The sequence below is a fragment of the Mirounga leonina genome, unplaced genomic scaffold (assembly GCF_011800145.1).
Source record: "Mirounga leonina isolate KUSES-001 unplaced genomic scaffold, KU_Mleo_1.0 Mir_180, whole genome shotgun sequence".
NCBI lineage: Eukaryota > Metazoa > Chordata > Mammalia > Carnivora > Phocidae > Mirounga > Mirounga leonina.
In genome coordinates, this window is record NW_023270469.1 from 27325878 (window position 1) to 27352435 (window position 26558).

Below are 26558 nucleotides of genomic sequence, written 5' to 3' on the forward strand. Positions count from 1 at the left end.
AATTTAGTCCCACCTATACATACTCCAAACACTAGGTATTTAATACTTTAGAAAAGCAGAGAGTTCCTAGTTTAAATATGTCTCTATAGAATAATCTCTTAAACATATTACAGAGTGTTAGCCTGTTTGGAAACAGTAACTACTATTTAGCTCGATAGGGGTCTCCCCACAGCCAGGAAAGAGAATGTTAAGGGTGAGGTCAGATACTTGGTTGAGGTCTTCAGTCACTGGAACAACTAGCAAGAGATGCCTTAGCCCAATACCCCACATAGCTGTGAAAGAGTGAGATCTGACGATGTTTCATTAATTACAGTTAATTTAGTCTGAAGATTTCTGGCACTATAAGTGTAGTGGGTTGACATGTGTCCCCCACCAAAAAGATATGTTGAAGTCCTAACTCCTAGTACCTGTGCATATGACCTTAATTTGGAAATATGATCTTTGCAAATGGGATTAAGTTAAGGATCTCAATGTGAGATCATCCTGGATTTAGGGTGTGCCCTACACCCAATGACTGGAGTCTTTCTAAGAGAAAGGAGAGGGAGACTAAACACACAGGAGATAAACCTTGTGGAGATGGGAGGCAGAGATTAGAGCTAAGAAAGGGCTAGTGCCACCAAATGTTCGAAGAGGAAAGATTCTCCCCCTACAGCCTTCGGGGGGAGCATGGTGCTACCAACACCCTGATTTCAAAGTGCTATACTCCAGAACTCTGAGAGGATAAATTTCTAATGTTTTAGGCCACTGAGTTTGTGGAAACTCATGGCAGCCCTAGGAATCTAATACAGGAAGTTTAGCAATAATATTATTATACTTTGGTCCAATGCCATTTGGAAATAATACGGCCTAATGCAGAGAAACTGCAGCTCCCATTTTTATGGCTAACTCAGGCAATTTCTGCACAGCCTTCTTGAAATATACATGTAATCTAGTGAGAAAGCCCATAATATAGCTGAACTGCGTAAATTTGCACTTTATTACTACGTGATACACATCCATGGTACATTAGGTCTGTTCAGATCATAGTAAAGATGTGCAATCTGCCCTTGGTATTTTCTTTTCTGAAGACAGAAGTGAGCAAGTGGACCTCTGTGAGAGGACTTGTGCTTGCAAGCACCACGAAGTCATTTAGAGCAGTGCAGTACAATCATTTCGGTGCCATGCCCTGTTAATATTTGCTCTTTACCTCTATTACACAAATGTACAGGCCTTCTTTATGACCATTTCCAAAAAATAAAATCAATTTTTTTTTTTTTTTTTTTTAAAGATTTTATGTATTTATTTGACAGAGAGATTGACAGCGAGAGCAGGAACACAAGCAGGGGGAGTGGGAGAGGGAGAAGCAGGCTTCCCGCCGATCAGGGAGCCCGATGCGGGGCTCGATCCCAGGACCCTGGGATCATGACCCGAGCTGAAGGCAGACGATTAATGACTGAGCCACCCAGGCGCCCAATCAATAAATATTTTTAAAAATTCTTCTAGCATCAGCCATACATATATCTAAGTAAATCTTTTTTAATGTTACCTTTGCTGGACACAGCCATCTTTCAAAAATGCATTCTCAATGCATGCCAACATCATCAATTATGACAAACAACAAAACAGTTAACAGTAGAAAACCTGTATTAATTTCAAGCTTTCCAGTAGAAACAGAAGGGAATATAATCAATGTTTGCCAGACAGAAAAGGACTACACATGTATTTATATATGTATCTATACATGGGGAAATACCTTTCCAAGCTTATATGTAACTCAATGGATGGTACAAAGTTTTGGACAGCATCTGTCAAAGAATGCTTCAGCATTTCCTTCTATGAATTTATAAACTGACATAATAAATTCACTCTGATTGCTACCTGGCACATGGGATTAGGATGCATTCTCATCTCAAAAACTGCACTGGTTGGAAAAATTTATATATAAAAATCCATTAGATTTATGGTATGTGAATCCTGTATCTCAATAAAGCTGTTAAAATAAATGAGGGGAAAAAAGTCCATGAAAAAATATATATGGCTTTTCTAAAAACAAACAACTGAAAATGACTAAGTTAACTCTTCTTAGATAACACATGATGAGAAGAATTAAAAGCAAGACTGCTCGGGCGCCTGGGTGGCTCAGATGGTTAAGCGTCTGCCTTCGGCTCAGGTCATGATCCTAGGGTCCTGGGATCGAGTCCCACATCGGGCTCCCTGCTCGGCGAGAAGCCTGCTTCTCCCTCTCCCACTCTCCCTGCTTGTGTTCCTGCTCTCGCTGTCTCTCTCTCTGTCAGATAAATAAATAAAATCTTAAAAAAAAAAAAAAGGAAGACTGCTCCATGCTCAGCCTGAAAGCTGACTTGGCCCTTACATCTGACTACTAAATAAGAAATCAGGCAAGAATATGTTGATACTGTGTATATGGGGGACTTAAGCATAGGTCAGGTGAGCTCCACAATACAATTTAAAACTTCCAATTCCTATCAATAACTAGAACCATCTCAGATTAAGCCAAAACCTCAGCCCTTTAAAACTTAAATTTTCTTCTTTAAGTCTTTGTAGGAAAGAAGATGAAATCAACAGAACATTTATTTTGAAACCAGTAAGTCCTTTTTTTTTTCTTTGAGAGAGTACATGGGCAACCAGGGGGTAAAGGGCAAAGGGAGAGAATCATCATCTTTTTTTTTTTTTAAGATATTTATTTATTTATTTTGGAGACAGTGAGAGAGAGGGAGTGTGAACTGGGGGATGAGCAGAGGGAAAGGGACAAGCAGACTTCACACTGAGCTCGGGGACCAACTCGGGGCTTGATCGCAAGACCCTGAGATCATGACCTGAGCTGAAACCAAGAAATATGGAACCGAAACCGAAAGCCATCCAAACACCCCAAGAGAGAATCTTTTTTTTTTTTTAAAGATTTTTTTTTTTTTTTTTTTATTCATGAGAGACAGAGCGAGAGAGAAAGCCAGAGGGAGAAGCAGGCTCCCAAGGAGCAGGGAGCCCAATGCAGGACTCGATCCCAGGACCCTGAGATCATGACCTGAGCCGAAGGCAGACGCTTAACCACCTGAGCCACCCAGGCGCCCCCCAAGAGAGAATCTTTTTTTTTTTTTTTAAAGATTTTATTTATTTATTTGAGAGAGAGAGAGAGAGAGAGCACATGAGGGGGGGGAGGGTCAGAGGGAGAAGCAGACTCCCTGCTGAGCAGGGAGCCCGATGCGGGACTCGATCCCGGGACTCCAGGATCATGACCTGAGCCGAAGGCAGTCCCCTAACCAACTGAGCCACCCAGGCGCCCCCCCAAGAGAGAATCTTAAGTAGGCTCCACGCCCAGCACAAAGCCCAACCTGTGGCTTGGTCTCACAACCCTGAGATCATGACCTGAGCCAAAATCAAGAGTCAGATGCTTAAATGACCAAGCCACCCAGGTACCCCAAAACTAGGAAGTCTTAAATTTTTACTTTAGGTATAGATGACCAATTCCCAATTAATCAAAAGTTACCTTGGACTGACCATTTTGCATTTTTGAAGGTATTCTGGAAAAGCTCAAGAGGTAAAATTTTGAAATGAAAGCATCCTCCCTCTCAAAGTTCAAAGATTTCCCGGACGTGCAGGACCAAAACTCTTAGCCATGCTCATTCCAAATTAAGAAACTCTCTTTGATGTGACCAAGCATGCACTGCTGGGAAACCATCTAATGGGGGTGCTGAAGGAGAGTGTTCATGCATTAAACAGAAGGTTAGGAAGACTGTCATGATTCAATACATTTATAAACCTGTCATTAATATCTCAAAGCAGAGGGGCGCCTGGGTGGCTCAGTCATTGGGCGTCTACCTTCAGCTCAGGTCATGATCCCAGAGTCCTGGGATCGAACCCTGCATCAGATTCCCTGCTCAGCAGGAAAACTGCTTCTCCCTCTCCCACTCGCCCTGCTTGTATTCCCTCTCTCGCTGTGTCTGTCTCTGTCAAATAAATAAAATCTTAAAAAAAAAAAACCTCAAAGCAGAAAATGGAGTACCACATCAGAATTCATGAAGTACATCACTAAATGTGCTGAGTATTCCAAATATGTATGACAAATATGCCAAAGAACCTTTAAAAGCAGTTGGTTTTAAAAAGAAATTTTTTGGAGGTGCCTGGGTGGCTCAGTCATTTTCGCCTCCGACTCTTGGTTTCAGCTCAGATCATGATCTCATGGGTTGTGGGATGGCGCCTGACTGGGGCGCTCTGGGGCTCAGTGGGGAATCTGCTTGAGATTCTCTCCATCTGCCCCTCCCCTGACACGCACATGTTCAGGTGTGCTCTCTCCCTCAAATAAATAAATAAAATCTTTTTTAAAAAATAAAAATAACTTCTTTGGTATTTTAAACATTAAAAACACACAACCTTTCAGCGAGTGCCATTTCTTCCACACTATTAGGGAAACTCCCCAAAATATATGATTATTCAAATTAATTTTTTAGCTTTATCCCTTTTGCCCACCTCCTCCTTGTTAAAAGTATTGGTTTATAGCAGTAAAATAGAAGGGACAAAAAGGGACAGCTAAAAATAAACTAAACAAAAAAGTTAAGTATACATGCCATTTTAAGAGTACATGGAAATGAGCAGGCATCCATAAGGTGACAAGCTAATATGATTTAGTACACAAAATTTTTAAAAACTAGTGACTATGGGAACATATTGATAACAGGAAAAATAGTATCTATAGTTAACTCTCAACAGAAACATAGGGTTTTCAGTTACTGAATTGGAATAAATACAGCAGAACTGTGGCCATTAAATGGATAAAAATAGTTCTTGGGAAGGATAGTGGGGTAGAGAGTTAATTCAAACTGAGCCCATATAATAACAATTAGTACCCATCTGTACAATGATTTGCCTTTGTAGAACCTGCTTCCTTTCATTTCAAAGGTAAATCAATGATTAAAATGGTGGCTCACAGTCCCTTCACTCTAACATGAATGCAGCATCTCAATTCCTCAAAACTAAATGAATCACAAGTTTTTTCCTTAACAATGTATGTGTGTGTGCACGCGCACACACACAACAAAGCAGTTTCTGATTAGATTAAAATAGCAATCAATTATGCCAGTGGCATGTTAGGGTAAATGAGACTGGAGTGCTCTATTAGACCATTTCCTGGTGCCACTAATGCAGCCAAATACTTCCTAGAAATCGGTGAGTAGGTTTCAGTAAATAGTACTCTAAGTTTTCCCCAGCTCTTTGCCAACCAATACAAGCAAGATGTAGAAAAGAAATGTGGAAGACGAAGAGTAAAATTATTTGAGATCCAGCAAAGAAAGCAAGAGAAACTTATAACTAATGTCTCTGGTGCCTTGGATTAAGCCCAAGGAAGGAAGAAAAATCTGTTCTCATAATTACAATAATCTAAAAAGTGCAGGTTGGAATTGCTTTCCTAAACTCAGCCTCTCAGAGTACTCTTAAAGTAACCTATGTTCCCTACTATACCTCCAAAGTGGAGTCTCCCATTCTCTTAATATCTCAGGAAGAGAATTAACAAAGAAATCTAGAATTCCTAAATGAGCTGGTCAACAAAGGGCCAGGGCCTTCAGCCTGGTTTGCATACTCAGGGTTCGACCTGCACCAGTCCTGGCACCTGGAAGCCCTTACCTGAATGTCTGTGTCCTTCACAGGCTCAAGAGGCTCAAAGGTGGTGGCCGCACTCAGACTCTCCAATCGCTGGGAGATGTGGGATATGTCAAGTCCCCGAGACCCAAGGAGAACTGACCTATATGAGGATATGGGGCAGGGAGAAAAAAGCAGGATTAGGACATCTAACATGCTTCATAAAATACTAGACACAATTTTTTATTCAAAACTTCCTATGTACTACTCAGACACTTTTATATGGTTTTTTGTACCTTTCCATAAAGATCACATGGAGTAACAGACACAATACTGCATCTGGTAATAAGATAGTTCTGGTCATGCCTGAATTAAAATAAAACTTGCCTAGAATAAAATGCAATAAAATGATAGGCTAGACGACTCCACATATTTTACACAAAAGAAAATCATGAGGTAGATGCTATTCTCAATCCCTATTTTACAGATGGGAGAATTAAGGTGCAAAGACGTTAAGTGACTTCTCCAAAGTCACAGAGCCAGGAAATGGCAGAGCTGGGTCATCAGGCTCCAGAGCACAAACTCTTAACCACCATCCTGTATTAACAGCTTCTGTAAAGACAGATATGTGAACCACAACATCTGAGAAGGTACAAGAGTAACCCAGTCCAAACTTTATTCATTAGTTGAAGAAATTAAAAGTCTGGGACCATCAATGATTTGCAAAGGGCAATCAAACCAGAATCCAAGGCTGGTTCTCCATGGCTTCTCTTTAAAAGCCAAACATTGTATCTAGGACGTCTTCAAGTTCCCTCTCTGCTGCCCAGTCCAATAACACAGGAGCCTGTCACCTAATAAATGCTTTGAAGACAGATGGGGATAATACAGCTAGCTTTATTTCTACTCACTTGGGGGAATGTAACAATGGAAGAGTTTTTTAAAAAATCAGAGTCTCACTAATACCTAGAACACTCTCTAGAAGAAAGAAATTTAGGGAATCAGATGCTTAGACTGTTGTTTTGGGATTATGACGTAGTACCCAAAAATCCCACTGACAAAGTTTATGTTCCTTCTGAGGCACTCAGAAGCTACACCACTGGGCAGCACAAGTCACCCTAATACCCACAGCTATGACACCTAAGATTTCTACTTCTGAACTAACAGACTTACTAGAGAACTTCGTTTTTATTTCTATTCTACTAAGTACTACAGAAATAGATGATGTGCACCCAGAGGGCTCCCCACTGTAGATTTTTGTCTCTTCCATGTAGGCAGGTCAACTAAAATGCCATCCCTGAGGGCTTCTCCTCCAGGCTACCATGTCAGATAAATAATCTTGCCTCTCTCTTCTAACAATCCTTAAAGCTAACTTTCTAATACAGTAGTTCCCAGCCCTGGTTGCACATTAGAGTCACCTAGGCAACTTTCCTCCCAACGATTCTGAGTAGTACTGGGTGAAGCCTGGAGCATGGATATCAGTGTAATGCCCTCCCTCCTTTTTTAATAATAGCTTTACTGAGATATAATTCACATACCATACAATTCACCCATTTAAAGTGTACAAATCAGTAGGTTTTAGTGTATTCAGAGTTGTACAACTTTCACCACCATCAATTTTAGAACATTTTCACCAACCCCCAAACAAACCCCCTACCCACCAGCAGTCATTTCCCATGTCCCTTCCCAAACTACCCCCCAACCTCTGACAACCATTAATCTATTCTGTTTCTATAAATTTGCCTCTTCTGGACATTTCATATAAATGGAATCATACAATATGTGGTGTTTTGTGACAACCCTCTTTCACTCAGCATAATGCTTGTCAAGATTCATCCATGTTCTAGTATGTATCAGTACTTCTTTTTATAACTGAACAATATTCCATTATATGGATACGTCACATTTTATATTTCTGAATGTATCCATTCATCAGCTGATAGACATTTGGGTTGTTTCTACTTTGGGGCTATTATGAAAAATGCTGCCATGAACATTCATGTACCAGTTTTTGTGTGAATATATGTTTTCATCTTTCTTGGATATATACCTAGAAAAATTGCTAGATCATACAGTAGCTGTTTAACCTTCTGAAGAACGGTCAGTTAGTTTTCCACCATTTTACATTCTCATGCGCAACGTACAAGAGTTTCAATTGTTTTCTACATCCTCGCCAATACTTGTCATTACCTTTTTGATTATAGTCGTCGTCTTAGTAGGCCCTCCTTTTTAAACCCTTATAGAAAAACAATTTTAAATACAAAATTAAATAGTACACCTCCTTGTACCCATTACCCAACTTCAACAATTAACAGGTCATAGTCAACCCTGTTTCACCTATATACCTACCTACTTTCCTCTTTCCACCACCCAGATTATTCTGAAGTAGATCCAAGATAGTCCCCCGATTATTTAAAAATTAAAATTTTGTGTTTTTTCTGACTGGGATATAAATAAGATCTCTACTTATGAATGATACGCCTCCTAAATCTTTTTAATCTATAGGGTGCTCCTCCACCTCCTTTTCTTTTTCTTACAATTTCTTTATTGGGGACTTTGGATTATTTGTCCTGTAGAGCAGTACTACTTAAACTTGAACTGTACATGTGAATCACCTGGGAAGCATATTAAAATGCAGATTCTGATTCAGTAGGTCCGGGATGGGGCCCGAGAGTCTCCATTTCTAAAAAGCTCACAGTTGATGCTTCTCCTATTGATCCATTACTACACTAAAAGTAGGAAGGATACAGTTTCCCACACAACAGGTTTTATGGACTACATCCCCAAGATGTCATTTGACATGTTCTTCCAGGCTCTGTATTTCCTATAAATTGAAAGTAAGCTCTAAAGGTTTGATGAGATTCAGGTGTCCTTATTTTTTTGGTTAGATTACTTGAGACTCTCATCAAGAAGTCTGGTTATTTCTTTTGGAATGTTAGCAGATACTTACGATCACTGCTTAGGGTCATTAATTCCTTAGAGGTTGCAAAATGGTGGTATTCTTTTTTTTTTTTTAATTTATTTATTTTGGGACACCTGGGTGGCTCAGTTGGTTGGGCGGCTGCCTTTGGCTCAGGTCATGACCCCAGGGTCCTGGGATCGAGCCCTGCGTCGGGCTCCCTGCTTGGCAGAGACCTGCTTCTCCCTCTCCCTTTGCCTGCCGCTCTGCCTACTTGTGCTCTGTCAAATAAATAAATAAAATCTTAAAAAAAAAAATTATTTCTTTTGAAAGAGAAAGAAAGAGAGAGAGCACATGGTGGTGGCGGGGGGTAGTGAGAATCTCTAGCAGACTCCCGGCTGAGTGCAGAGCCCAATCTCACAACCCAGAGATCATGACCTGACCCAAAACCAAGAGTCAGATGCTTAACCGACTGAGCCACCCAGGTGCCCCAGGTATTCTATTTTTATTAGCCAGAATATTTCCTTTCAGAAAAACTCTTCATCCACTATGTGGTTATTCTGAATAATGAGATGGTTCTCCAGCATCCTCAAAGTGACTGATGAGTTTCCTTTTAGTATCATTATGAACTCATGAATTTAAACAGTCATAAACATATGAACTGAAACATATTAACCACTTACTGATGTGTTTCAGTCCATTGCAGTTATTATCCTTATGATGCTCAAACTGTCTCCTCAGCCATTAGAAACCTTTTGAGGATGGTTTTGAGTTCTTTTGACATGACTCACGTTCATCTTATACACACCTGGAGTCAGTCAACTGTCCAAAGAACCTCCGTTGTTTTATTAAAAGATGGATTTTAGAGGCAACTATCTGGGTACTAGAACGGCTCACTGGCACACTGTTTATAGGTCCTTTCCATAAGTAGAGCTAGAAATAAAGTTTTTACTTTTGTTTCAGTTTTCTTAAGATAAATTACATGGTGAGTTTATACTAATAATTCCAATTCAAAATTTAAAGCACGAAGTTTTGGGTTAACCTCACAGATTTTCTATCTGTATCTCCTTTCTCCCACACCACAAGTCCTAGTTTTAGCATAACCACCATAACTACTTATTTGCTTTATCCTACACTAGACACACAACAGTCTCAAAACAGCAGTAAGAACACCTCCAACATGATGACTTATAACAGATTAAGATATCACTTAGAACTGTTCCTCTCTGTGTGGTTATGTCACCAACTGGATTAAGCATTTATTTTCCTTTTTTAGGAATTCCTTTTTTGAAATTTAAGTTTGTTTTATAATAATGTAAAATATTTACACAATTCCAAAGTCAATTTATTAAAAAAAAGTCCCTGTCTTCTCTACTTTATTTAAGGTTACTTGAACCTTTTGTTTGTTTACCTTCTGTTTAAATCATGCCTTTTTAAGAAAGGAGGGAAGAAAAGCAAGGAGGAAGACCAGTCTGAATGAGTTCTCAGGAAAGGTGCCAGGATTGGGAAAAGTCGAGAGTACCAGCACAGAGGAGGGGTAGATTGGCACAGTTTATGTGGAAGGAGAAAGAAAAAAAAAAAACAAAACCTGAAAAAAAATATCTGAAAGCAGGAAGAATGTAGAATGGAAACTAATGGCCAAAAAGTAGAACCTCTTTGTATATACAGTACCTTGTTTTATACATTTGGCCATAGACTTGTGAATATTTTGCATCAATTTAAAAGATTAATTTTAAAACTTGAAATTCTTAACACCCAACAAAGACTTACATTTCATGAACCTCTGAATCTGAATTCAAATGAACAATCTTGAAAATAATTATTAAAGCAATTGCATTGTGAGCAGTGACTAAATTATTTTATATTAACAAATTTAAAAATTTTAGTTGTAAGTATGGTGCTGTGATTTTATTATTGGAGTCATTACTTAAAGATATATTTGATGTCTAAAATTTTTTTCTAAATCTGAGTGGAACTACAGATGAAACAAACAGGGGTCATGATTTAGTAATTACTGAAATTGGGTGATGGGTATGTAGAGATTCATTAAGCTTTTGTCTCTACTTCTCTGTATGTTAAACGCGTTTAGTAAGGAAATTAAGAAAAGAAAAAGTCGTATGAATCTACTCACTAAAAATAACTATGAAATTAATAGGATTTGTAGGGAAGAGGAAGCTACTAGGTGAGAGTATGCAAAGCCAGATGGTGGGAAATTCTATAAAGACAAGTCAGTTCAGTCCTTCATTACAAAATAGCTCCAAGGGAAAAGACTGAGTGAGCACTTACTGAATAAAAGAAATTTAAAAGAGATTTATCAAGGAGTCACAATACATAGGGCATATTTGGATTATGAGTCAAACAAATTGATAAACATTTAAGAGAGGAGATATTTGAACACTGACTAAAAATTTGATATTAAAGTATTATATTTACTTGTATTTTAGATACAGAATTGTAGTTATGTTTAAAAATAATGGAATTAGTTTCTAGAGATTCACTTGGAAGTATCTGTGGATGAAAGATGAATTGGCTGGGATTCGCTTAAAAATTATTAGGTGGGGGGATATAAAGAAAAACTGTCCCTGATTGGTAATTATTGACACTGAGTGTTAAGATTCAAAATCTAGCCATCCCATGGAACGTGAGATACAGGCACTAAAAACTCATGAATTCAAGAAAAGTAAAACAATAATCCGAAGAAAAATTAAGCCACAAATTGGCTTGTTTTTGGAAAGAATACCTCTACAGAGCTGAGGTACCCTGACTGCTTCATAAGCATTTATTTCACTTTTTTTTTTAAAGATTTTATTTATTTATTTGACATAGAGAGGGAGAGAACAAGTAGGCAGAGAGGCAGGCAGAGGGAGAGGGAGAAGCAGGCTCCCCGCCGAGCAGGGAGCCCGATGCGGGACTCGATCCCAGGACCCTGGGATCATGACCTGAGTCGAAGGCAGCTGCTTAACCGGCTAAGCCACCCAGGCACCCCCATTTATTTCACTTCTTAAAAACTTCTTCAAAATATATTCTTGGCAGCTAAAAAAAAAAATCATGCCTTTTTATTTTCTGTTTTCTGATGCTTTGACAACTGGGGCCTTGCTGACATTGGAAGGGCTGCCCTTCCCAAGGTTAGCTAATTCTGAGAGGCCAGTGAGTACAAATTTCAAATGCAAACAAACGAGTCCAGAGCCCATACCCCAACCACCTCCTTTACTGGGCCACTTATCACCCTACGGCTAGGTACCAGACAACTAGAGACAGCCCCTAAACCTCAGAGCCCACTGAGATTATTCAAACTAGCCAATCCTAAACTTGCTGACCCTGCCTTGCCTCACTTTCCCATGGAAACCATAATACAGGCTCTTGCCCGCATTTCCCCTTGCTCTCACTGCATCCTGACTGACCCCAGTGCTGACCTATGATGCGTCCTGTCTCATTTCTAGACAACTGTGGGTAGAAACTCCCTTCCTTCATGACAGTCATTTTCTTGTCTGCATGTCTTAGTATACCTGATTAATGCAAATCCCAGGTACTTTTAAAACACCTTCCTTTTTTATCAATAGATACGTATATACATTTTTATCACCTGCTTTTTTAAAACAGCTTTATTGAGATACAATTCACATACTACACAATTGCCCATTTAACTGACTTATTTAGTGGTTTTCAGTATATTCAGAGTTGTGCAACCTTCGCTAAAATTGATTTTTAGGGGGCGCCTGGGTGGCTCAGTCGTTAAGCGTCTGCCTTTGGCTCAGGTCATGATCCCAGGGCCCTGGGATCAAGCCCCGCATTGGGCTCCCTGCTCCGCGGGAAGCCTGCTTCTCCCTCTCCCACTCCCCCTGCTTGTGTTCCCTCTCTCGCTGTGTCTCTCTCTGCCAAATAGATAAATAAATAAAATCTTTTAAAAAAATTGATTTTTAGAACACTTTCTCCACCCCACAAAGAAACCCCCGGCCCATCAGTAGTCACTCCCCATGACCCTCAATCCACCCACCGCTCCTTGGAAACCACTAATCTACTTTCTACTCAATCAATTTGCCTATTTAAGACACTGCACATAAATGGAGCTCTACAATGTTGTCTTTTGTGACCGGCTTCTTTCACTTCGCATAATGTTTTCAAAGTTCATCCATGTTGGAGCATGTATTAACAGTTCATTCTTTTTATCGCCAAGTAGTATGCCATTTTACAGATATGCCACATTTTATTTATCATTTGATCAGCTGACAGACATTTGGGTTGTTTTCACTTTTTGACTATTATCAATAATGCTATGAACACCCACGTACAAATTTTTATATGGACAACTGTTTTCATCTCTCTTGCGTATAGCCCTAGGAGTGGAATTGATGAGTCATACGGTCACAATGTTTAACCTTTTGAGAAATTGGACTGTTTCCCAAAGTGGCTGCAATACTTTACATCCTACCAACAGTATATGAGAGTCTCAATTTTTTCCACATCCTCAACACTACTAGGGTCTGTCTTTTGACTACAGCCATCTTAGTGTGTATGTGAAGTGGTATGTCAAGGTGGTTTTGATTCACGTTTCCCTGAGGGCTGGTGATGTTGAGCTTCTCATAATTTGCTTGCTGACCGTGCGTACATCATTTTCGGAGAAATAGCCATGCAGATCTTGCTCATTTTTAAACTATGTTGTGTTTTTATTGTGTTATAAGTTTTTACATATTCCGAATACAAGTCCCTTATCAGATAAGTAATTGGCAAAGATTTTCTCCCACTCTGTGGGTTCTCACTTTTTTTAAAAAAATATTTTATTTATTTATTTGTCAGAGAGAGTGCGCGCGCACAAGCAGGGGGAGCGGCAGGCAGAGGGAGAAGCAGGCTTCCCAAGCTGAGCAAGGAGCCCAATGTGGGACTCGATCTGAGGACTCTGGGATCATGACCTGAGCCGAAGGCAGACGCTTAACCAATTGAGCCACCCAGCTGTCCCTATTTTCTCACTTTCTTAATAGTGTCCTCTGAAGTATAAGAGTTTTTCATTTTGATGAAGTTCAATTTATCTATGTTTTATTCTGTCACTTGTGCTTTCAGTTCATATCAAACAAAGCTCTGCCTAACTTCAGGTCAGAAAGGTTTATACCTATGTTTTCTTCTAAGAGTTTTAAAGGTTTGGCTCTTACATTTAGGTCTGTCTTACATTTAGAATTAAGGTATCCAACTTCTTTCTTTTGCATATAGATATCCAGTTGTCCCAGCATCATTTGTTGAAAAAACACTGAATGCTCTTGGCACTTGCTGAAAATCAGCTGATCACAGACACATGGATTTATTTCTGGACTCATCATTCTATTCAATTGTCTCTCCTTATGCCAGTACCACACAGTCTTGACTATGGTAGCTTTGTTTGAAGTTATGAAATTGGAAGTGTGAGCCTTCCAACTTTCTTCTGCCTTTTAAAGATTGTTTTGGCAACTCCAGGTGTCTTTATTTCCACATGGATTTTAGGATCTACTTGTCAATTTCAGCAAAAAAGCAAGCTGGAATTTTGATAAGGATTCCACTGAATCTGCAGATCAATCTGGGCAGTATTAACATCTTAACAATATTAAGTCTTCTGATTTGTGAACACTGGGTCATTCTATGGTAGTGTATATTTTCATTCTTTTGTATTACTGAAAAATACTCCACTACCAAGATGTACCACATCTAATCAACCAGTCCCCTACTGATGGATGTTTTGAGTTTTCAATTTTTGCTATTACAGATAATACCACAATGAATATCACTGTGAACACATCTTCTGTACTTTTGCCAGTGTGTCTTTGGGATAGATCCCTGGAAAAGGGACTGCTGGGTCAAGGGTAAATTCACCTGATATTGCCAAATTGTGTCCGACAGGTGCCATATCCCCGCCAGTGATATTTGAGAATGCACCCAGTACCAGGCAATTTTAAGGTGTACTAGGGTTGAGAGCCATGAAATTTAAAAAAAAACTAGCTATGAGAGTACTCAGAAGAGAAAAGTCATCCGAGTGGGTGTTGCCTGCAGGAACTGTCCAGTGAATAGGCAGAAGCCTTGATGGGGAGAGGTGGACAGAGAACTGAGGAAAAAGGGGAAGGAATTTAGGGTAAGAGGAAGGCTTTATAAATAAAGGCTGTACCAGAAACTTCCAGCTTCTAAGGGTGGAAAAATCCAAATGCTCCTTGCCTTCTACCTGCCTCAATTTCCATAAACTAGGCAGCTTCTCCCGAGCAAAAAGCCACAGAGGCTGGAATCAAACACTCTAGGTCCCAGGAAAGTAAGAGGACAAAAGGTGTCCTCAGTACATACGGGGAGCAGTAACAAAGTTAGCAGGCCTGGGTTCAAGTCTCACCTGGCTCTTACTGCCTAAAAATCTTAGATGCATCCGTTTTCCAAGCTTCATTTTCTTTCTCTGTTAAATCTGGAGAAAAATCCCCGCCTCACTCACCTCTCAGGCTTGTGGAGACCAGTCAGGAGAACGCCTGTGACAATTCTTTGGGAACTGAAAAGTGCCATACAAATGGAAGAGACTCTTACTGAGCAAGCTGGATTTGACTTCTGGCTTGGCCACTTGCTACCTGACGTTTCTCAATTATAAAACAGAGATAATAACACTTATTTCACAGGCTTATTTTAAGAAGAAATTATATAATGCATGTCAAGTGCTTGGCATGGTGCCTGACAAAGAGCAAGTGCTCAAAAAGGTCGCTTAGTAGTATTACCACAAATAAAGTTATCATTTACTGTAAAACTTTGGGCAAATAAATGTTCATATATGTTTCGCATGAACATGGAGAAAAGTATGAAAGAAGCAGCAAATCAGTAACACTAGTTACCTTGGGGGATAAAGTTAAGGAGAGAGAGTGATTGCTGGCTTTCTCTTTGTACAACTCTAAGTTGTTTGGCTTCTGAGTCCGACTGGAAAAATCCAATGAGGCATCTCTGATGGGAAAAAAGGGGGGATGCAATTGAAAATGGGTACCCAGGGAGGGCTTCACAGCTACTGATGATATTCTATGTCTTCACTGTGCAACGTGCAATTCATTTTATTATTATTTACACCAGGAATCAGCAAACTTATCCTGTACAAGGCAGGCAGTAAATATTTCAGGCTCTGCAGGCCATACAGCCTCTGTCATAACTACTCAAGTCTGCTACTGTAGCACAAAAGCAGCACAGACAATACATACATAAGTGTGGCCGTGTTCCAATAGGACTGTGATAGGCAGCGGGCTGGAGCTGGCTCATGGTTCATAGGCTGATAACCCCTGATTTACACCTTTATACATGTTACGCATATTCTTCTTCATGTCTGAAGAAATTTAACAATTTAAAAATATCAAACACACATGCAAAAGAGCTTTCAAATCTGTTCCCTAAAATGAAAAATCCAACAAAGTATATTTAAACAAATGAATTCAGCACAGAACAATTCAATCTTAAATCTACAATCTAATCTTAACTAAAATCTTAAAGACACATTTTCTTCCAAAATTTATTTCATGTAAGAAAATTTTTCCTGCTCAGTTCTCTCCTCTGCCTTCACCCTGTACTAAAATATTCACATCACACTTTATGTCTGCCTATCAAGGTGGAAAAATACAGTCATCAGCCCTTCGGGTTTCTTTTTAAGCACCTGCCCCACCCTATACCCATTCTCTCAATGTTTCAACTTCCTCCTCCTTAAAATAACGAATTTAAGGTAGAAAGAAATGAGGAAGAATGGAAATTTACAAGAAAGAGAGCATGACTGATAATTGTTACCAAGAAAACATTTTCCCTTTTTGCTCTTAATAGGCTGTAAAGCTGATGCAATTAAATTATAACTATAGCAACTCAGCTGGCACCACGGTCCCTCTGCTCCGGCAGCATCCTTGCACACAAGCACAGACCTGGCGTGCTCAAGACTGAGGCTAACTGCAGGCAGTCAGCAGCAACAGAAAGGAGCCTGCAGGAAGACAAGTAAGCAGAGATGTCTAAAGGTGGGCAGGGGTGTTGGGGAATGGCATAGGGGAGCAACTGGCTGGATTAAAAAAAAATTTTAAAAATCCCTGCCAGGGTTCCTCTGATTTGCCTTCGCCAACACCGATGGAACCGAAACTAACTGGTATCTAAAAAAATACAATTCTGGAGAGACCTACAGAAGAATTGCCACAACATCCTCACTAACTCAGCGGAGCAGCCAAAGCATTCAGCTTTCAAGATTAGTTGGGAAAAGAATGTAGACCTAATGCTCACTCTTGTGACATTTATTACAAACCCAAAATAAACGTCCCTGTGGAAACATCAGCATCTAGGTCTTCCTCAAGTTCAAGCAATGAAGACTGAGCAGACGACTGACAACTTCCCACATCTCCCACACAGAATCTCAGTGATTTTCCAGACCCACTGAGGTCACAAGTACTGGCACCCCTTCATCCTTCCCTGGCCCTTCCATCGGGGCCAAAAGAGCATGTGCTCTGGAGTCAGCCTTCCTAGGTTGGAGATCTGGCTCAACACTCACCAGCTGTGTGACCTGACAGATACCTGCCCTCTCTGAGCCTTAGCTGCTCAACTGTAATAAGGGGACAACAGTCCTAATATTCATTGTGAGGATTAAGCAAACTCTGAAGTCTAGCCAAGTTTCTGACACATAAGTCATCAGTAAATCACATTTCTTATGGAAAGCGGCAAGTTTTTTTTTCTGTCTCCCCAAATTACAAGCTCCTTGAGGGCAAGAACCATGCCTAATTCATGGTTGTAGCCCCAGAGATGGCCCAGAACTGGCTATTGGGCCCCCAACACATGACTGTGAAATCAACAGCCCACTGCTGATGCTGTGTAGCAGAAGCCACTGGCCAGACAGCCAGTACTTTTCTTCAGCTGCACTCTTGGGGCTGCCCACTCTCCCGTTCTATGGTCACCTGGCAGGCACTATGTGTCCAAGGCCTTGTAGCAGCAGCTGTTGGGATCGCTAATGATGACCAGACAGAATCACCCCTCACTTGGATGGCTTTTCATCACTGACTGCTCATCAATTTCTTCCGAGTGCATTTAAAAAGTGTGCTCATCTCTGAGTGCTCCCTGGCTTTGAAGGTAACATTTATCTGTGTAAACCACACTTACTAATACAGTAACAGGGGCCATTTATGACCCAATGGTCAGCAAAGTCAATCAGGAACTACGGTAACGGGTTTCTGTGTGACAAAGCTCTTCGTCCTCTCCATCCTGATCATCTCTGCCTGTGATACGGGCTCACAGCTTGGTCAAGCAGACAAGCTGGAAAACCTGGGGGCAGGGAGACAGAGCAAGGCTGCTGACCTGTTTAAAAAAACCTTTCGGGGGGCGCCTGGGTGGCTCAGTCGTTAAGCGTCTGCCTTCGGCTCAGATCATGATCCCGGGGTCCTGGGATCGAGCCCCGCATCGGGCTCCCTTCGCGGCGGGAAGCCTGCTTCCCCCTCTCCCACTCCCCCTGCTTGTGTTCCCTCTCTCGCTGTGTCTCTCTCTGTCAAATAAATAAAGTCTTTAAAAAAAAAAAATAATAAAATAAAATAAAAAACCTTTCGGAATCCCCAAGAATCAGGTTTGTGTCTGTCATTTACAGACTGCATCTTAATTCGAGAGGAAAAGAAGAATCAGATCCTGCCCCTGAGCCACCCAGTAGCAGCGCTGCCTCCCCACCAGTACTCACGCCTTGACATCTGCTGTCTCCTGGGACGTGCGTGTGAGAGTACGGGAACGCAGGCGCTCGCCCGCCTGCTGGATCTCCTGCAGGTTCCGTTCCACATGGGGAAGCTCTGAGATGCCCTCAGTCTCAGCAGCAAGCTGTTCAGCTTGCTGAAGGAGCTCACCAAACCCCTCAGTATCCATTGGAGTTGCAGATCCTAGCTGGGGGAGGAAAAGAAGAGACCTAAATCAAGAGGAGGACAGGCTTCGAACGCTGCCCGAGTCTGTTATAAGCTAAACGGAACACGAGGACTTTTTGTAAACAGACAAGGAGACAGCTCACCAACAAGCAGGATTTGTTCCTGAACAGAGCCCAAGAACAGGCCTGACAGAGAAAATGAGTCAGACTGTGAAGAAATAGATCATTTCTGTGCATACTGACAACCCCAAGATTGATTCCTGCCACCAGAACAAATGCAAAGATATTAAGCTACAGACCAGAATTCCTGCCTCCTTCCACAGACTCAAAGCTGACAAGGAATGGAAACCACGGTGGCAACCGCTGGGAGGCTAAAACAACAACCACCCTGCACCTCTTATTCCTCCACCTTTCTTAGAAAAATCCCACCATCCAGAGAGGGTGGGGCAATTTATAAGGCCCTAATCTCACATGATTCTTAACAACTCTACTGAGGCTCCTGAGTGGACAGGAGAAGCAACTCCAGTCCACAGAGCTGTCAGGTGCCCAGGGTATTCTCGCCGGCAATGTGGCTGGACGGACACAGGTACACAGGTCTCCTGACTAATCCCGCCTTATTCTCACACATCTGCTCCTTCACTAACATAAAAGACAGGCTTTTAAAATTCACGCTCAAGGGGCACCTGGGTGGCTCAGTCGTTAGGCATCTGCCTTCGGCTCGGGTCGTGATCCCGGGGTCCTGGGATCGAGCCCCGCCATCGGGCTCCCTGCTCAGCGAGAAGCCTGCTTCTCCCTCTCCCACTCCCCCTGCTTGTGTTCCCTCTCTCGCTGTGTCTCTCTCGCTGTCAAATAAATAAATAAAATCTTAAAAGAATAACAAATAAATAAATAAATAAAATTAATTTTCAAGTCTCCATTCACACATTCTTTAGTTTACAAGGTTACTGAGAGCAGAGAGCTGCTGGTTATAGATGACATTCAGGACATGAGACTTTAATTGTTCCTACACCTACTACTTTTAGAAATGCCATTGCTGGGGCGCCTGGGTGGCTCAGTCAGGAAGTGTCCAACTCTTGATTTTGGCTCACGGCATGATCTCAGGGTCGTGAGATCGAGCCCCTCGTCTGGCTCCATGGTGGGCGTGGAGCCTACTTAAGATTCTCTCCCCCTCCCCCGCTGCCCCTCCCCCACCCCTCTCTAAAAAAAAGAGAAAGAAAAATAAATGCCATTGCTACTAATAATTATATTAATAAAAATAGCAGCTGGCTTCTAGACCATAAATATTAACAAGACCACCTGTTTCTCCAACAGTTGAATGAGTAAAGTCCTATGAACAGTGTTGCTATTTGAAGAACATTACATATTTATGAATCTTATATACACTGTATCATCCTTGTATAAGATTCTTGACCAAGAGAATGTTTTTAACTCTACCACTATTTAAATCAACAGAACATAAACAGTATCACCGTCATTAAAAAAAAACTGACATTGTTAAAAGGTTAGCAAAATTATTTATGAAAAAACTAAAATCCTTTAAATAGTAGCTCTTGTTGGATTATACTTTTCTTCTTTGTTTTAAACCCATGCCTTCTACTGCACCTTTGAAATACCACTGGTCTACAATGGTAGTTACGATGGTGATATAATATATAATTATATCTCAGCTATAAAGCACAGATTATTGTTAAAAGGGCATGGTTATCAACATAAATCCACAGCAGGAGAATGAGGACTTTTTCAAATGGACATTAAAAGACATTAACTTTAAAGGTAAAGGCACAAGGTTAAAACAAAAATAGCTCAGCTGGGTAAACATAAAAACACTTGGGTATTCTTTAATCTTTATAGACAAAAAGTCACATACCCACTAACTCTCTTCCTAAAGTTTCTACATCATCATTGTTTTGTTTTGACCCAGTAGAATGAGGCTGTAACTGGCCATCTTTACCTGTGGGAAAATGGGGATGGCAGAACAAGGAACACGTTCTCCCAAACAGAAGAAAGCAATGAGTTTTTTTTTTTTTTTTTTAAGATTTTATTTATTTATTTGACAGAGAGAGAGACAGCGAGAGCAGGAACACAAGCAGGGGGAGTGGGGGAGAGAGAAGCAGGCTTCCCGCAGAGCAGGGAGCCCAATGTGAGACTCGATCCCAGGACCCCGGGATCATGACCTGAGCCGAAGGCAGACGCTTAACGACTGAGCCACCCAGGCGCCCAGCAATGAGTATTTTTAAACAACAGCTCCTGTCTGATAGAGAAATGCTTTTCCTCAGAAACCAACAGGGCCAATAACATTCAACTAACAGAAACACGGTCGCTCACCAGAAAGGGGAAAGAAAAGTAATATGCTGCCTCTTCCCCCTACCCCTTTTTACTCTAAGATAAAAATAATTTGTCTAACAGAGCCAAAAGACAAAAAAATACTGTTTTTCTTTCATAAGGAAAATTTTAGAACTCCCCGAATAAAGAACTGAATGAAACAAACTTTTCTAAGTTTAAAAAAGAAAGAAAAAACAGGAAAAAGAAATACATCTAACATTTTCCATCCATGCCAGATAAATTCAGACAAAGGAAATGCTCAACTTCTCAAATGACCTGCCCATACAAAGAGTTACAGAGTGATGGAGTGGAATATAAATAATAAATGCAAAATAAGTCATGATTTACTTTAATACGGTCCAGTAAATAAGATTTTTTTTAAAGATTTATTTATTTAGACAGAGGGAGAGAGCACGAGCAGGGGGAGGGGGGCAGAGGGAGAAGCAGGCTCCTGCTAAGCAGGGAGCCCACCGTGGGGCCTCAATCCCAGGACCCTGGGATCATGACCTGAGCAGAAGGCAGACGATTAACCGATTAACTGAGCCATCAATCCCTGGGCTCTAATCTTTGTCAACAAAACCTGCTCCTCCGTCTTCTCAGTGTGGAGCTGCCACTACTCAGCTGCTTGGGCCAAAATCCTTGAAAGCCTCCACAACTCATCCAAGACCAACAAAGCCTTTCAAATCTACCTGCAAAATGCACCCAGAATCTACTTCTTCCCACCACCTCCACCCACTCAAGTCACTATCACCTCTTCCCTGGCCTCCCTGCTTCAGCCATTGCCTCCTATAGTCTATGTGATCCCTTCAAAGGATCCTTCCTCTGCTTAAATCTCTTGTACAGAGTGAAGCCCTAAAGAGCAGACTTACCTCCTCTTACCACCCAGACTCATCTCCAGCCCTGTCTCCTTTTCCTTTCCTGGGCTCCAGTCACCCTGGAGCCTCCATGCCAGTCCCCCAATGGGTCAGGCACATTCCTGCCCTAGAGCCTTTGTACGCCTTGTTTCCTCTATCTGGAATGCTCCTCTCCCAGATACGCTCCTAACTGATTCCCTGTCTCTGTTTTTGATGCCAACCTAGAAAAAAATATTTAAGAGTGCAATCTGCAACCACCCCTAGTACCCCTCATTTCCCTTACTGTCTGTCATCCCTGCTAGAATGCAAGCTGCACAGGACAGGGCTTTTGTGTGTGTGTTTTGTTCACTGATGTATCCCAAGCTTCTAGAACAGCACCTAGCACACAGTAGGTGCTTATTTGTTGAATGAATAGGAGTTTTATTCTTCCATTTGTGGAGAGTCTGTTCTTCTTGAAGGCTTCCTGCACTCTCCTGCCAAATCAGCACCCACGGGCAAGCAAAGACCAGAGCAAAAACATTCCCTTCCGACTACCAACTGATACTTAACATTTCTGAGGCTGCACAGCATAAGGCAATGACCTTATAAATGGCATGAATTCAAATCACACTTGGTCCAGACTAGTATTTTCCCTCTAAATACCCAGACGAAAACCAATGGTATTTTAGAGGAAAATAAACAAACAAACCCGTTTTCAGGTGAACAGAATTCCAAACCAAAAGAATAAATATACGTATAGAAAGAATTTCATTATACAACTTCAGAGTAGAAAATAAGCTTGTTCCATGTCTGTCTGAGAGAAAAGAGCTATATATTTAATACAATACTTGGGAAAAACTGTATCTGTCCTGCATTATAACTCACTCAGTGGAAATTAATTTATAAAAAAGTTATTAAAGTTTCCGAATCTATACTCTGATGCAGTCATCATCCCGTTTCATTAAAATTTTTAAATTATGATTAATTTCATAAATATAAGGACAATTTTTACCCCCTCCACAAAATAAATACTAATTTAGCCATAAAATATATGGGTTAAACCAACCAAATACCAGTTTTGACTCAAGATACTAAAAGCTGATCATGAAAATAACTTCACTAGCTTTGTCCAAAAGAGAACTTGGGAGTGGGGGGAATGAAGTCTAAGCCTTGTGTGGGAAAATCTGGCCAGGACACATGCAGAGACTGGACGCCAGCTGTACCCTTGACGAGCTATGGAGGAGGAAGCCAGGACGAAGCCACAGGGAGGACCCAACCAAGGAAGCCGAATGTGAAACAGTCAGTGCAGCAATATCGGGGCTAGAAGGGAAAGGGCTAGCACTAGGGCTCCTCTGCTGTCAATGACTAAGCCTGACCGAAGAGGCCTTTGGAAACACTGAGAGGTGCTTCAGAGAGCATCACAGGGTACCAAGGTCCCGGGCATCAAACCTCTCCCATGCCACTTAGCAGAAGTCCTACTGAGCCTCCCTAGACCTCCTCAAACACCAGAGCAAACAAAAGCTTTAAAATGAAGGGCAAAGGTATCCCTGCTGTTAGAAAGCAAGATTGGTTACTCTTGGGGGAAGGGGGCCAATGTGACAGAAGGGAGAGTTCTGAGAGGCTGGTAATTCTCCGGAGTTTTTTTTAGCTGAGTGCTGCTTAACAGTGTGCTCACTTTGAGGAAATTCACTGAGCTGGACTCAGGATTTGTGCACTTTTCTGTGTATCATATTTCAATAAACAAGTTACTCCCAAAATGAAAAATAATAATCCATGGTTTTCCAGAGGCTACAGTAGGACACCCCACGATGTTGGAAATAAGGAGTGCTCTTAGAAGTTTCCATAATCGAGATCTCTTCACCATATGTAGAGGATGCTGAGAAAACTAAGCAGAGAAAAAAATTAAAGCCCACAGCTTTAGAGAGACAGCTTCTACCTACAGCTAAAATCAAGGGCTGAGCAGACTTCCATTTCCTCAAATTAGGCAGCACTCACCTGTCTGTCATTCAGTATCCAAAAATTGCCCCTTCTAGGCACATAAACATTCTTAAATGAGAGGGGAAAAAAAAAAATCTCCAAATTGCATATAGGATGAAATGAACTAGATAAGAAGGCAGAGCAAAAATGCATCAAATAATTTCAGTTCACTTGCTATTAATATGTGTCTTAATTATGAAAAATATGGTGATTTTCACATTCTCAATATAACCCTGTTAAATATTTAATCAAGCCAGAAAAGAGTAGTGTAGTATAATAAAAAATTTATTTGGTCTTTGTCCCAGTTCCTGGCATAAAGCTCCTAAAACCCTTGGAATACCCTGAGGTTATGAGTCTTTCCTAACTTACAAGGAGGCCCCCTCGAGCACACTTGTGCTTATGTTAATGAGGTAACTTGGAGTGGGATGGGAGCCTGGATAGCCTCAGGATGGGACCCGTCACCAGAAAGGACCAAATGACTAGAGAGTTGGAGCTCTCAGCCCCAGCCACCAACCTCTGGGAAGGAAAAGGGGACTGCAGATGAAGCTCTACAAAAACTCTTTAACAATGAGATTTGATGGCCCTCTGGGTTGGGGACCGCATGCTGGGAGGGTCGCACACTTCAGTTCCATAGAGACAGAAGCTCCTGTGCTCAGGGTCCTTCCAGACCCCTACCTCTCTATCACACTGCTCATGTGTATTCTTTATAATAAACTGGTAAACATAAGTAAATGTTTCTCTGAGCTCTATGAGCCTCTCTAGCAAATTAATGGAACCTGAAGAGAGGCTTGTGGGAACCTCCCATCTACAGCCAGTAGCTCAGAAGCACAGGTGACAACCTGGCCTTCTGACTGGCTTCTGAAAAGGGGCCGGGGGGTGCACAGTCTTGTGGGACTGAACCCTTAGGTGGTGGGATCTGATGCTGTCTCCAGGTACACAGTGTCAGAAGTGAGCTAAACTCTAACAGCCAGCTGGTGTGCAGAGACTCTCAGAATTGCCTGATGTGTGGAAAACTCACACATCGGGTGTCAAAAGTGAAGCTCTATAGTGGTGAAGCAGAGTAGTGTGAGAGTGAAGCAAACACACCAAGAGTATTTTTCCCTTGCAAATAGATAATTAAATATTCAAACTGCTCAACACTTCTAGACCATTTTACATCAGTATTCTCAGAGTGGCCCCTTCAGGATTTTGCAGATGGTCTGTTTCTTAGTTTCTTACAGTATTCATGCTTATTGTATTAAAATGTCTACACATCTGCTTTCTGGTATTAATTATTAGTTCATTAGTGTCTTTTCTTCTAACGCTTCATCAGCCACAAGAACACGTCTTCCCACTTTCCCAGGGCTTTGTGGGCTCCCAAGCTGGGGAACCACTGAGTGCTTTAAAGACCACTGGGTCATCTCAGAAATGGCTGTGATGCACTAGTTCTCTGGGCTTAAGCCCATGTGACTTCCAGGATATAGTGCCAAAATTAGCACCTTCAGTGCCTCAAAGCTGACAGAAAACAAAGTTAAATATGAAAGAGCCCCATAGCCACCCATCCTAGACCTGTCTACCAAACTCTTTTCCAGTTTCTAGTCTTTGAGACTGGCATCCTAGGGCAAGGGCCAGCAAGCTTTTTCTGTAAAGGGCTGGACAGCCAATTATTTTAGGCTTTTGGGGCCATTCTCTATTGCAACTGCATAACTGTGCTTGAAAGTGGATAATTTGTGAACAAATGAGCATGGCTGTGCTCCAATAAAATTTTAATCATGGCCAGTCAAATATGAATTTCATGTAATTTTCACTTGCCACAAAATATTCTTCTTTGGATTTTTTTCCCAACAATTTAAAGATGTAAAAACCCCTGTCAGCTTCTCAGGCCTACAGGTTTATACAGTTCGCCAAGCCCTGCTTTGCCTAGGGTATCTGACATAGACTTGGTAAGTAAATCCTGACTCAGCACTTACCGGCTCTGTGGCCCCAGCAGAGCTGCCCTCACTAGACCTGAGCAGTGAAAACACTGCTGTAAAGATTAACACAACAAGCCCGTTGTCATTCCCCTTCCCTCTTTAAACTGCTTATTTAGAGACTATATTTGGGGGAAGAAATCTGTTTTGTAAATGAAATCTATCCAGGAAACGTTCTTTTGACCTAATGCACAGAATGCTAGAGGGATCTCTCTGCTCTTTTCAAGTGGCAGAGCAACATATCAAACCCATTTGCATTTTTCCTTTTCCTTATCGATCACCCACAATCCAAACAGGACAGTTATCCAAGGAATATGAAGGGGTAACAAAGAGACAGAAAGAAATAGCAAGGACATCTGTCTTTCCTTCAGTGTTAAAGGAACACTCTCTCAGTTCACTGACTGCGCAGGGAAATGACACCAACTATTTTTCCTGCAGAATTTCAATACACTCAGGCAATACTTGTAAGTACTCATTGTGAAATTCTAATCTTAACCACACACCCAAATATTACCTCTTTCAACTACAAAGATCCTGGAATCTAAAAAATGCACTTTTAGCATTGCTATATTTTTATGGATGCTGTCAGAGGGGGAAGGGGATTTTTTATATATTTCAGAGGAAGTAACTGGTGCTAGTTATACCTCTTTTCTTCAAAATATACAACAGTGTTACTCCTTTTACAATTATTTTTAGAAGTTTTAATGCGACAGTAAGATAAATAAAATACACACACACACATATTTTTTTAAACAGAATGGGTAAACAGAAGACTGCACTTTCAACTGCCTGGTTTGAATCTACAATGTTCACTTACTAGCTGAAAGTGGGTCGATTTACCCCTGGGATAAATCTAAATCTCTCCTCTCAATTTCCTTATCTATAAAAAGGAGATGATAATCCCTATCTACTTCAAGGGGTTGATGATACACAGAAAGGATTTTATAAACTCTACTGATTTATATCATCGTAAAACATTCTTTTCGTTTTTATTCCAAAGTTGCCAATTTGGCAACATTTTGTCATTTAATTATAAACATCTCTGCTTCAAAAATCTTCTAGTAAATATTTGATACCAAATTATAACTTATTTAAGCACAACTTCATATCATTCAGTAAGAACTTCTGGAAGGCAGTTACAACTTTTAAATGTATATTACCCACTATCAAATATGATTTTTATTAGA

At 41.0% G+C, this 26558-nt stretch overlaps 1 protein-coding gene across 1 annotated transcript in view; it reads right to left on the reverse strand.

Moving 5' to 3' along the window:
* The window catches only part of NUP93 (nucleoporin 93), a 112842-nt gene that overhangs the window by 75822 nt on the left and 10462 nt on the right, over positions 1–26558 (reverse strand). The window contains exons 2-3 of the mRNA XM_035025165.1: positions 18117–18313; positions 5611–5728 (exon numbers count right to left, since the gene is read on the reverse strand). Coding sequence (XP_034881056.1) covers positions 5611–5728; positions 18117–18295 — 297 coding nt within the window. The 5' untranslated portion in view covers positions 18296–18313. The remainder of the gene's footprint in view (positions 1–5610; positions 5729–18116; positions 18314–26558) is intronic.